This window comes from Triturus cristatus, chromosome 2_1, assembly GCF_964204655.1.
Source record: "Triturus cristatus chromosome 2_1, aTriCri1.1, whole genome shotgun sequence".
NCBI lineage: Eukaryota > Metazoa > Chordata > Amphibia > Caudata > Salamandridae > Triturus > Triturus cristatus.
The window spans coordinates 760941777-760955358 of NC_140581.1; the positions used below are offsets into that span (position 1 = coordinate 760941777).

A 13582-nucleotide genomic window follows, 5' to 3' on the forward strand; every position below is an offset into this window, starting at 1 on the left:
CAAGAAGCATTATCCTAGCACGGTTTTGTATTTTGAATCTTAACCATGGTGTTTATTATCTGAACAGTAAAAAAAGCCAGGGCTGCATCGCTGGCGATGCAACTTACAACACGTACTAAAGAGGCGTCTGTAAAATGTCCTACATGATCTGCTAAATGCAAGCTTTTGGCAGATTAGCAAATATCAAACGATGCTGAACCACAAATCCCATGTCCTTCAAAGTAGGTCGGCAGTTCTGTAATCGACGCCCACAAGTCCTTCGATAGCATCCAACTCCCATTTTGATCTATGGGCTTATGAAATATAGAGTTTAGTGCACAGCACTAGGGCAGAACTGCTTCAAGTCGTGCCCTCCCAAAATCAAACAATGGTCTCCTTCGAGTTCCTTTTGAATGTCTCTAGGTTCAACAATGCCTGTTGAGTTGAAGGTACATTGACAGACTTTGGGATATGGAGTATCACTCTCTGATTGGTCCGACGCCATTCATTGTACAATCGGCAGTGATATCTGAAGGATACCTTTGGAGAAGAAAAGAATTGTAGGTTATGCTCATATCATAAATGCTGCATGTTTTTCCAACATAAATGGTCACGTGATCTGTCGACATTATCAACACTGCAAAAGCAACAAAAATAGAGACCTAAAGGACAGCGTGTGAGAACTGCATATTTTAATGGAGGTTTATTATGGCAGAATGACATGTGGACCCATTCAGAACAAGTACAGAGTATTCATTTTACATCATCAGTACATGCAGAAGCATGGTCAGGTTTACACCTTGAAGCTCAGGCAGAAAAAAACAAAAGTATGAGCCTCAGTTAAAGAGCTACTTCCCATACAAACATTTTACCAACCTCAATCTTCTCCATCTCATCTTCCAGTACTTTAAAAAAATGTTTAAAAAGTCAAAACATCTCACTTAAGTTAAAGTTGATCTGCTTGAGCTCAGTTCCGGGTCGTCCCACAGATCTCGCATTTTTAATGGTCTTCCATTGCAACACCATTCAGCCTCTCAGCTCAGTGGCAGTATACAAGGGACTAAAGGGTTAGTGGCACATGCCTGCTTTAAATTCATGAGATGGTTGCCCTCTCATTCATCTAGGACAGTAGCGGAAAGCTGACAAGTTCAGAAGGTAAGGTTCATCTTCTTCTAGAACAGAAGGAAATGGAAAAACAATGGCCCTGGGGAGGGTTAGATGGGGGCATACATTGGATGTCCCTTTGATGGAGTTTAACTAACCGGGAATATCACTGGCTGGACAGAGGCCATTGTCCCAGAACGAATGCAAAAAGAACAGTTGATGGACAGAATGCAGAACAATGTCATACATTCACCCCAGTACAGGGATCTGGGCCTAAATCCATCGTTTTTCTGCTCATCATGCCATTCCAGTTTGGACCCAGCCATATGCAAATCAGTCTTGATCCTGTGCCTCATGGGAACAGTTCAGCCCGAACTGCCAAGCCAGGTCCTCCCTGGACTGGAACCAAGCATCCTAGGACCGGTTTCGGGGTTTCACCCCTTTTCAGCCAGGATAGCTTGATTCCAGTGGCATGGAGAGCACGGGACTCACGTCTGAGCATACCCGTCCCACTCTGGGCTGGACTGTTCCCATTGGGCACAGGGTCAAGACTGATTTGCATATGGCTGGGCCCAAACTGGAATGGCATGGTGAGCAGAAAAACGATGGATTTAGTCCCAGATCTCTGTACTGGGGTGAATGCATGACATTGTCTGCATTCTGTCCATCAATAGTTCTTTTTGCAATTGTCCCAGAACAGCCTCTAAATTTCTTTCGCAACAAACCGAAAGCATCCTTGCTGCACATATTTGTTCTCTGAAAGAAGCTGTGAACTGCCCATATTTTAGCTTCACCAGAATCAAATATTTCGGAGACCGAGGGGCAGTATAAACACCTACACAATTCTTGGATCTGGAAGTTCCTCAACCGAAGCACAGATAAATGGTCCACAACAGCCGGAGGGGCTAGTGAGTTAGTGTCAAAATTGCAAGAATGAAGATACCAGGTCACACATGATGCTTTCGGTTTTAGAAGTACACCTTTAGTACCTTGTGGACTGGACAGTAAGTGAAGACTTTGAGCACATGAACTGCCACTTGAGTAGACACTCATCGTACTTGCACCCTCTTTAATTTTACCCTACAGCTACAGCCTCCCTGCACAGGGGTGGGAAATGTATGGTTCTCCTGCGGTTGTGCAAAAATCTGGTGGTAGTGCTGGGATGGAGGGACGCGGAGAAGGAAAGATAGAGTGAAATAGGGAAAAACGTGTACACAGCAGTAGCAGTGATTTAATCAATTCTAGGTATATCATAGCTGAAGAAGAAACAGCACGATGATCAAAAGGGACACGCTTTCAGTTTATTTCTGAAGGTCAAGGAATTTGCCTCATTTAGGATCTCAGGGGAGTGCTTAACACAGTTGGGAACCCTGATGCATGAAATGTAACCATATGCAAGATGGTTCAATGTTATCAGCAATCACTGCTCTTATCTGTATTATAGTGTTGGCCCGGATCACTCCACCCTCCGTCCTTTTCAAGTTGAGACATGAAGCAGTGTAAAGCTAGGAAACAGTAACACTTGTTGTTTCCAGCAGTCCAAAGTGGCAAATGGTGCCAAAATGCACCATGTAAAAGACAAGTTCCTATATTATTGGGACTTGCAGTATGTTTTGGAGATCTCAACGAGAATTTGGATAGATGAGTGCCCACACGGGGCTGTAGTTTGTTGCAGAGGTATGTACATGGATTTTTAGGTGAGTCTAAAGCTACTCATGTACTAACAGGGAGTCAGTGAATTGTCCTTTAGGTGAAGGTTATACAATCACAATGTTTCTACTATAATTTACTCTGTCGTATCTTTGATACATGGAAACAATAGATCTTTTATTTTTGCAGACCCAAGTAGATTGAACTATCAGTTGCGGTTGTAGCGAAGGAGGATTTCATTTACTATGATTCTGGGGCATAAAGGGAGCTTATATCTGAAAGACAGAAAATGATGGGAATCTCGAGAGTAGTGCCTAGACTTTTTGCTTTGGTACTTGCGGTGGCTATCTGTCCTAGGATGCTTGGTGGGGTGAGGCAGGCGAGGGGTTGCCTAAGGAAGATGTGGATCTTAAGGTGTGTTTGGTGTTGATGACCACAAGTTCTGTTTTGGTACCATGATTAAGGAGGATGCTTGTGTCTCTCTTTCCTGTGATAGCTGACAGAAGATTTTCATTGCTTGGTAGTGTTCTACTTTATTCAAAGGATATAGCTAGACCTCATATTAAATACAGCAGTGATCCCTCAGATGGGAGTTGGAAAGAAGAGATCCCAATCTCAAGTGCTGTCATTCCCGAAAAAAGTAATGAAGTGGACAAAGGGAAAGAGGAGTCGCACTTCTGTTTGACAGACCAGAAACTTCAGGATGTGACTAAGCAGGACGAAGTGACCAACTACGGAAAAGGGTGCACCAAGATTGAGTGATACAGGGAGACGTAGCTTAATGCTGTTCTGTGTTTCACTGTCAGTCTTTTAGGAAGGTAATGTCTGTTTCAGGACAGGGGCAAAAGATAAATTGTGGAGTAGTGTATGTCCTGGACAGTCAGATTCATGTCACATTTTAGGGAATTCCCCCCCCCCCCCAACCCCGCAGATAAATAAATGTATATTCTTAAATCACATTTATATAGACAGTGGTTATCTTTTAGGTCTGGCATCGATTTAACACTCTTGGGCCAAGCTGGAAATACCTACTGTACAGGTTCAAATTAAGCGTGCAGTTTAGTGTACATTTGTAGTTGGGTCACAGAGTCATGAGAGCTGGCCCAAAGGTTCCCATCATTATTAATTCTGTCAGTAGACGGCTTGCCTATTATCTGACGTAAAGAGACTGCTTTTATTAGAGGCATAATAATAGTATTTTAAATATGGGAACAGAGTGCTGCTCTATTGTTGTTACTTTCAAAACATATAATGTTTATCCACAACAGTGCCAGCTCTCCCACCCCCACATGCTTTGCCAGTGTGACTCATTGTTCCTTAGGTAGTTGCCTTTTAGAATTTGCGCTCTTACCATGGCCATCATTTTCCTTATCCTGAACGTTATAGACCAAATGGTGAATAGTTGGTTATATCTTTTTGATTGATTTGGGTTGAAACCAAATACACATTTTATATTACCTCCCCATAATACACTGAGTCCTGAAAAATAACTGTGCTGGATGCTTCTCCGCACTCTCCAATAAGTCTGCTAAAAGTGCCACCAGACAAGGCCAAATAAATCTGGGCTGGTAAAACTTTCTCCCAAATAGCTCATCAAAGCATGGAATGTTCTAAATTGTGGTTGCTTCCTCTCTCACGCTGTTACAGTGACCTTTTTATGAAACATTAAGACAACCAGCAGTAAATTTGTGAGCGTTTATAATTTAGAGAGAGACTACTTCCTTGGCAACAGCTTTCTTCTCATCAGAGCTCACTAACAATCAGAGCAAACTGAGGAGCAGCAGGAGGGGTGTATTCATTTTTCATTTATGCCCCATTTCATTCTGTGTTGAGGTTTTCTTGTAGGATTTTACCAGAAAGTGCAAGGTGGCTGCTGTTAAAAGCCACGAACTAGTATTAACAGTAAGTTGCAGAGTTTAAATATTTAAATAAAACATGAGTCCAACGATTGTTAGACTAGTTAGCAAAAATCTCGTAGATTCCAAAAATGTAATGCATTTGTTTATTATAGATATACAAAATGTACATAGCTGTGCTGTAAGAATAGACATTTATAACTGTAACAGGTCACTCTTGGTGAAGATAGTTATTTGAGGTGGATGCTCCAAAACAGGGTAAAAAAGGAATTTTGGTACGAGTGAGCTAGCATCTGTACACAGGATGTGACCCTTTGCCCGTTTAAAATATTGTAACTTATTTCAGATGCAATTTTCTGTGGAAGGCTTTGCAAAAGCTTGTGTTATGAGCATCACTGCTGCAGAAAGCTCGAGGTTTCTCCGCCTCGACAAGATGCAAAGTGAAGGGAGCGCTAGGCGAAGACCTTGCCCCTTCCACACCAGTTGGGCTAGGCAATGCATGTTTGAGAGGCAGAATCACGCTGTGCTGGGACCGCATGTTCTATGTTCAAAGACTCACAACGGTGTTGGGTTCCAACCCTTGCACATCTAGCGAAGTAGGCGTTCAACAAACCGTGCGGGCAGGAGCCCAAATCGCCTTTCCATTCACTTCCTGCTGGGCTGGTGGGACCAGTATTACATGCCTCTGCATAAGCGTTCATGCAATCATCAAGAAGAGACGAAATGCACCGAGACAAAAAAAGTCAGCTCCACAGAATTGACTTGCCAGTTTAGCTTGTGCATATTCTACGGCCACCTTCAGCGGTCACACTCATGGAGCCTTGAGACATCCAATAACCCTATCAAGCATGCACTCCGTAATGTCGCCAGGATCCTGATCAAACCATGTCATAGACTTGTCAGGGGGGTGGAGTGCTATATCAAGGTTGCAATGCATAACATCATTGGCAACGAGGGATCGAGGAAATGACATATGGAGGACCGCCTCTTTAACTGGAGAGGAGAATTTGATGTCCTTCTGAGGTGGCTTTGAAATTTGAACCAGAAGTTCATGGTTCATCCTGTCAATCAATGAATGGTATGAAAGCTTGAAATACCCAGCAAACGGTTACTGCTATACTCTCCTGGAAAAGAACAACAGCGGCAAATCTCGGTGCCGCATCTCACCATGAGGGAGTCCGTCCAGGATCCAACCACAGTACTGCGTGTAGTGCCAGAGAAATAACACTGCCAAATGCAGGCTGGTGGAGGGGCTAAGCGTGGACAGACCAAACAAAGCATAGGCTTTTCAGAGGGAATGCCAAAATAATGGATTTATTCGAACATCACGGTTTGTTAGACCTGTGAGTGTAACTACTCAAGGCTTCCTTCATCCCATGTGTGTCTCATTGTCAGCTATTTTGGTGCTATTTATCGCCCCTGACTAATAACGATACCACAGGATGCGTTATTTATTGGGTGCAATAAATAACACCCATTACGGGTTGGTGGGGCATGACGTGGATTTTGGTGTTTAATGCACCAAAATCCATATGATATGGTAAATACCATATGCTTTCCCCCATTAAATTTCAGCAGGTTTGACGAAGGTTGTAGTATTTAACGCATCCAATAATTAGCAGATGCGTTAAATACCTACAAACTCATTATTCCTACCTGTGCGTAAACAGGGCAGTTGCGGATGCTGCCAATATGCAGTGGGGGGGGGGGGGAGCGGGGCAGCAGCAGTAACGGCGAGGGGGGGGACTGCTGGGAGGGGCAGGCTGAATTAAAAAACCATGAAAAATAAATAAACGTACCTGATCCTGCGGCCTTATCACACGACTCCCCAACCAATCCAGACACTGCTTTCATATTATAAAAGAAGTGCCAGGATTGGCCTGAGTGGGCTGGTTTGACACTCCGCTCAGGCACAGGGAGTCTGTGCCGTTTCTACATGAGAAACTAACTGCGCATGTTTGTTTGACCGGCCTAAGACGGCCTGCCAAACAGAAATATGCAGCAACCACTCACTGTGACCCCAGCCCAGCCCCGCCCTACACACACTGGCTCGGCCAGCAGTTGAAAAATAAAACAATAGTAAAATATCATCTTATTTTCCAGCTGCTGGCCATGAGCCAGTGAGGCAACACTCCCCTACCATTACGGGATGCATCTGGGCTTTGTTTGGTATTTCACTGCAGTCAGTCACACTGACCTGTTTGAACTGTATCTGCCATAATGCATTGGGAGTACTGGTGCAACATGTCAAAGGTACATGGGCCCCTGTTAAAAGAAATATGGATCACTTTGACTTCTTAGCGTACATACGCATGGATGATAAATCACGAATTTAAATATTCATTTAAAAACATGCAAATATATAATAAATTACCGTTTACATTTTGGATTGTCTAGTGCATTTATTTCCGGACCTGGGCTCAGGTGTGAGAGGGCTGCCCGAGAAAGTCCCTTGAACTAAGGTAAGGTACTGGTACAATATCACAAGCTGCCTGGGTTTATACTCTGCTAATGGAAGTAGGACACAGTCTCTCTCATTCTGCATTTGTTTTAAAACAAAACCTAGTGAAAGCAGCAATGCATGGAGCTACCCTCAGAGTCAACTGAGAACCGCTTTAGCATGTTACTCCCAGATTCCACGGAGGGTTACATATGTGTAAAAGGCATGTGTTGCATGATTGATAGTTTACATGACCAACAAAGCGCACAGCCTCCAGGCTGCTATCACTGTAAGACCACAACATTAGAACACAACACACTTACCAGCGTCCAAAAGAGGTAAATGGTGAAGAGCGCCACCGTCAGGGCGATGAGCCCGACCGCTTCCAGGCGGCTGCTAAAGTGCAGGTGGTCCACGGCCCCCCGCAGACAGAGCCACCCCGAGATGGTGGCCAGAGGCGTGATGAACAAGAAGCACACCATGTCTCCGAAGAGGGTCCGCTTCTCATGCTGAGGGCCAGGGTTCTTCAGCCACTGGGGACAGAAAGGAGAGAGAGCGGACAGGCATGAGCAAACACACGAAGGCAGCTCCAGAGTGTGACCAGCATTTCAATCCCAACGCACCATCACTGCAAGGAAGCCAGTCAACCTTTTTTATCTGTACAGTGAAGCTAAAATGTGCATTTTATTTTTTGTAGAGGTAGTTTATGTTATTTACGAGCAGAGTTGTCAATATCAAAGGGTGTGTAACACAAATAAACACTGATCAATCCAATTGTTTGCGCCTCTAATTGGAATAAAGAGACTTGCATATACAGATGTTAATGCAGAAGCAGGCAACACATATGGAGTGATGCATGTAGACATTGCTGGGATATGATAAACTGTGTTAAATGTTTTATCGTTTATCTGTAATGTGCATCTACACAAACGGCAGATGTGCATATACACTAAGGGGCTGATTACAATGTTGGGTGGAAAGCCTCCACTCGACACCATCTCCGATTCGGGACCGACCGACTTGCGGTCGGCGGTTCCAACCGCCGGATTACGATGCGACCGAACACTGTTCGGTCGGATTCCCATTGTTTGCTATGGGAGCTCGAGTTTCGTCCCAGAACTGGCCGTAACACAGGCTCCTATGGGGAAATGGTGTGTGTGTGAGTAAAACCCTTCACCCTGTCACAGGCACCCCATTGTGCCTGCCACACAGTGCAGGGTTTTACAGGAGGGTAGGCCGCAGGGTAAAGGGGGCCCTGCTAGGTGCCCACAAAGTCAATTTACACCAGCCTTTCTCTGTCAGAAAGGCTGGCTCGGAACGGCTGTTGGAAACCGACATCGTAATCCAGACCGCGGAAACGCCGTCCATAGGGGTTACTGTGTGATTCCGACCAGCAGAAATACTCCGCGAGACGGTTGGAACCGAGTCGGAATGACCGGGCAGTTTACGTTCCGACCGCAGACATTGTAATCGGGCGGTCGGACTGTAAACCGATTGAATTGGTTGGAAGGGCTCCCACGAGGTCAGGAAGATTCTTACTGTCGGGAGGAGGCTTTCCGTCCAACATTGTAATGAGTCCCTAAGTAAAAAGGAAGCCAACACATTGATGCATTTTGAAAAATGATGTGAGTATTTTAGTGTTTATTTTAGTATTATACAGGAAAGGCTGTTTTCACATTTGTTATAGTAGTAAACTATGTATACAAAAGTAATTTGTTCATTTCAACTGGAAAGACTATGTTGAGGTTGATATTATCGATACTAAAAATGCATTCGCACACCTGCATAGTAGGCACATAGGAGGCAGTTGCCAATGCTTAGTTCCCATAGAGGGAATCTTGCACTGCTGCTGGGCACGCTGTAAGTGTCTTGTGAGCGCGGAAAGCATTCACTGCTACCTCTTATGTGGCTGGTCTCTGCATCAGAGAGAAAGGCAGGCTGTTATGGTCACCAGGCACTTTCCTGATAGCTCTACTGATGCACAGTACAGCTGACGTGGGACTGACCTTTTCAGCATGCTTGAAGTGCAGCAGGCATGTGATTGACTCTGCCTCCCCCCTGTATCCCAACCAGATGTTCCACATGACCATGTTACACCGGATTCAGTAACTGCCCTACTTACCGGTAGGAGGTACAACTAAAATATGTCTGACACTGTCCTTCCCAGCTGGCCTGTCAAAGATGCAAATGACATGTGATCGGCTCTTCCCTAGCCCTGCTGACCATTCAGAGCCGTGCTCGCCCTTGGACTTACTTTACCCCAAAGGCGCTGCCGTGTAAGAGGTGTGCCTGATGTGTGACTGACTCGTCCCCATGCTTTTGACTTTTGAGAGAGACTGGCTGGCAGGGAATTCGCCCGCTCTCTCTGAGATAGTCCTGCAGCCATCACCGCTTGCCTCCTCAGCTCTCTTCCAACCCTTGAGAGAAGCTCACTAAGCACATGAGGCTTGGACATGGCCTTGTCTCTTCGTTTGTTTTAGATAGAATCACCCACCGTAGAGTAGTTGCTTTTTAACCATTTTCAAATTTTGCTTTCAATGGTTTCAAATAACTAGAGTATGATGGACTTTTTCAGATGAGATGATACTGCTGTATTTAGCTAACTATTCTTGAGATGGACAAAAAAAGAAGCTTGTTACAGCACACCCATTGCTATGGGAACCAATCCAAGAAAGTATTGGACAAATATTAGTCACAGGTTAAATCAATGTATTTCTAAGCATATGAGGATAATACAATGAGACAAATGATATGTAGAGCATTGATATAGTCCACGAGCGTCATCAGTAGATAATTATTTTATTTTTTTCTTAAAGATTCCCAGCACACGATTTAGCTGACATGTGTTTCGTCTGTACTCAAACTTTTTCAAGGCAAATCTGGGAATAATGAAGCAGTAAAATCCAATGTGGATCTGTCCAAGTAGCCCGTCCGATTGCATGTTCACCAGCCCAAAATGTTCATGTGGTGTACCCGATGGTAAAAAAAGGGAAACAGCTGCAATAAGGTACACAATGCAATAATAGGTTCCAAACTCCAAATGATGAGCTGTGCACTGCTAAAGTCTCATCCCCTGAATTTTGTCGCATGTACTTCCAAGCAGTACCCTTGTTTTTTAGTTGTATATACCAAATGTAGTGGTCTTTGCAGTGCGCTGCATCTTTATGATAAATTGCAAAAACAGGACACGACCATGTAAGTCTGCAACCCTATATACGTAAATATCTCCACAGAAATAGCACTTCTGTCTGCTCGTAGTGTATTCTTGAGATGGTCTAAGGCAGTTGTATCCAGCACAGGTCAATGAGGGCAGAATCCAGGTCACATTTTCAGGATATCCACATAAAATAAATGTAAAAAGGTCGGACATTGATTAATTTTATGTATATAGTCAGTGGTTGTTCTCAAACCCTGGCATCGATCTAGAATCCTCCCCCCCCCCCCACCCGTGTTGATCATCCTGGTCCAGGGTAAGTTTTTGTCCATGCATTTGGCAGAGGTCCGCATGACATTGTTCGTTGTCCTTGCATGGTATTTTTTGAATAATGAAAAACCCAGATGGCAGCCATATTGTGCGTTAGTGACCTACTTATCAACAAAATGACTATGGGATGATTGCCTTTCTTGAATGGCCAACAGTTGCACTGATGTGATATATAGGACGTTTAAGGGCTATATCATAAATTGCAGAATGTTGCTGGTTAATTTATATTTACAAAGAGATTAATGGTATTTATTTGTCATCTCCAGCACTTGGGTCATATTTATGTATGTAAAAAAGCTGGGTCAATAGATTTCGGAAGTTTGGCACTGGTGTGACTTCTTCGCTGGCCCTGAAGAAGGTGGCCACTATTACTCTGGTGTACCAACACTTCAGCACTCTACCTCGACCTCGAACTCTGAGATACCTGGAGAGTCGAACAAGACACGGGCCGTTATCTTTGGTGTTGTGTTATGTTTCCTATGTGTGAGTGGTATCTATGGGCTTTTATGTTTGGCAACGAGAGCCGTAATTATCAAAAGGGGTCATCTTCTGCTGACTTTAGAGTCCATGTTTTAATGTGTTTTCATTTTATTGTTCATGTGTATGTTGTTGGGATGACTTGTGTGTTTTGCGTGACAAAATTCCGTCTGCACTTTAAATATTTTGAGAATTTGCTGTCTTCTAATTTTGCCACGTTTCCCTGATAGTAGACACTCCTATTTCTAGGTCTAGTGAAATAAAACTCTATATTCCTGAAATATTTCCCAAATCAGCAAACAAACAAAAACAGCGGCACCAACATATACAAGAGGAGCTTCTCCATACGTTGATTCATCTTACTGCTATAGCAATGGCATGGCAGCATGCCTTGAAATAATCGTGCAAGGGCAAAACTTACGTCATGATAGACGGATACAATTAACCAATGGGCGATCAAAGTGATTATTGACACTATTACCTAATGGGAGAAATTAAAAACATCAATAACTCCAGAATGCCTCCCTTTGTATAAATCACACTCTGAGGCAGCTAAAACTCCGTCTCACCAACCTAGGATGTTAGGTCAATCAACTTGCATCAATTTAATGGTGTTGGGCAGTTTATTGTCGTTTGTTCATGGGATACTCTAAAAATGATCATACTACACAAAAGCCCACTGCTTGTGAGGATGCAGTCTCATCGCCCATTGATTACAACACATACTATACTTTGGGCACACAAATATAGCCGTGGACACAATATAGAAGGTCAACTGATACGTGGTTGGGCTGCCCTGTCAGCGCAAAGCAGAGCAAAACAAACCCACAGGTTCTCCTGGATGGCTTCCATCTCAGTATAACTAAAAGACTCACTCAGTGTGCCACTTAAAAAAGAAAAGGGCCACTCTAACTTATGAATGAATGGTAAGTTGTTGACCTGGTTGGCTAAGCACGACAAGTGGGAACCTGAAGTGTCACTCGGTTTTAACAAATATTGATGACAGCAGGACAACATCACAAGGGTAAACAACATAGTATTACATTAAATTAATACAGGAACTGAACACTGAAGTCAAAGTAAATTTTCAAGATCTTCTGCAAGTTCATTAGTTTAATGGCCACTCTTTTCAAAACCCAACTAGCAAAAGGCATCAGACCATTTAAATGACCCCGAAGGAGCCCCATACCTGTCTTCATTTCTTCACAATCCGCTTTATGCTCATAGAATTTATGGGTGAGATTAAAGGCATGCATGCAGCAAGAAGACCAAAACCCTCAAAGCTGTAGACAGAACCATGTCTTGTAAAATGAGTCCAGGAAATCTTCCTATCTCTTGTTTACATCAGATGGTTTAGAACCACGCCTCTCCTTCGTGGTATATTTGCGGGCCTTGATATGTGTAGTTATCATCAACTGAGCATCTTAAGGTACTAGGTCAAGTACTATCCCATCTGAAACCTACTGTGACAATGGAAAACTCTTGAGAGGGAAGTAACCACACAACAACTCCAAGAGTACTCTAAAATGAAACAATTCCTAATGAACTGTCAGGATTCCTAGGCAAGCAGAACCAACACATGAGAGGGGGGAGGAGAAGGAAGGACGAGGGCAAGCAACAACACGGCAGGGTTTGGGAGGGATGGGGCAAGCAACAGCAATGCTGGTGAACAGGGACAACCAAGAACATTGCGGGAGGGACAGAGGCAAGCTACAACAATGTGGGAGGGAGGCAGGAGGGCTGGGGCAAGTAACAACAATGCAGGAGGCTTGGGGGCAAACAACAACAGGGCAGTATGGATGGGGCAAGCAACAACAATGCAGGTAGAGGCAGGAGGGAGAGGCCATGTAAGAACAACATTGGTGAGGGACGGAGAAAGCTACAACAATGCTGGAGGGGATGGCTGGGACAGAGCAAGCAGCAACTACGTGAGAGGGGGCAGATGCACCAGGGGAGCATCAATGCAAGGGGGGGATTAATGGGGTACGGCAAGCATTAACTCAGGAGGGAGCAAGCAGTGGGACGGCAGGAGGAGGTTCCAAGCAACAATGCACAAGGGGCCTGCAAACGTGCACTCTTATGGAGTGCTGCAACTAAAAGAAAAAAGTTAATCCGAAAGAGGGAGCAGTGCAAGGACACTAGGCAAGGAAGCAGTCAGAGCTTTTTTCTGGTGGGAGGGAAGAGGGCAAGCAACATCACAAGAGGGTGCAAACAAAAATGCGGGAGGGATGGTTGGACGGAGACAACCAAAAACAATGTGGGAGGGAGGTTGGAAGAGAGGGTGCATGCCGCACCAGCAACAATGTAGAGCGGTGAGAGGGATGGGGAAAGCAGCAACAAAAATGTTGCAGGGTGACTGGAAGGGACAGGGGCAAGCAGCAACAATGCGGGAGAGGAGTGTGAGGAAGGGGGTTTCAGCAACAAAAAAGGCGGGTGGTGGGAGGGATGGGGCAAGCTACAACGTAGTAGGGGGTGATAAGGATGGGACCAGCAACAAAAATGTGGGAGGGACGAGTAAGCAACATCAATGTGGGAGGTGGGGTGGGAGGGGTAAAGGAAATGTACACCAGAATGTTCTATGCTGGTACAGCT

The 13582-nt window shown here is 44.4% G+C and overlaps 1 protein-coding gene across 3 annotated transcripts in view; it reads right to left on the minus strand.

The window, feature by feature from the left end:
• Positions 1 to 23: 23 nt before the first annotated feature.
• The window catches only part of MARCHF3 (membrane associated ring-CH-type finger 3), a 339317-nt gene continuing 325758 nt past the window's right edge, over positions 24 to 13582 (minus strand). For all 3 annotated transcript variants that reach the window (XM_085632698.1, XM_085632697.1, XM_085632699.1), the window contains 2 exons: positions 7353 to 7562; positions 24 to 519 (listed from right to left, as the gene is read on the minus strand). In XM_085632698.1, coding sequence (XP_085488824.1) covers positions 361 to 519; positions 7353 to 7562 — 369 coding nt within the window. In that variant the 3' untranslated portion in view covers positions 24 to 360. The remainder of the gene's footprint in view (positions 520 to 7352; positions 7563 to 13582) is intronic.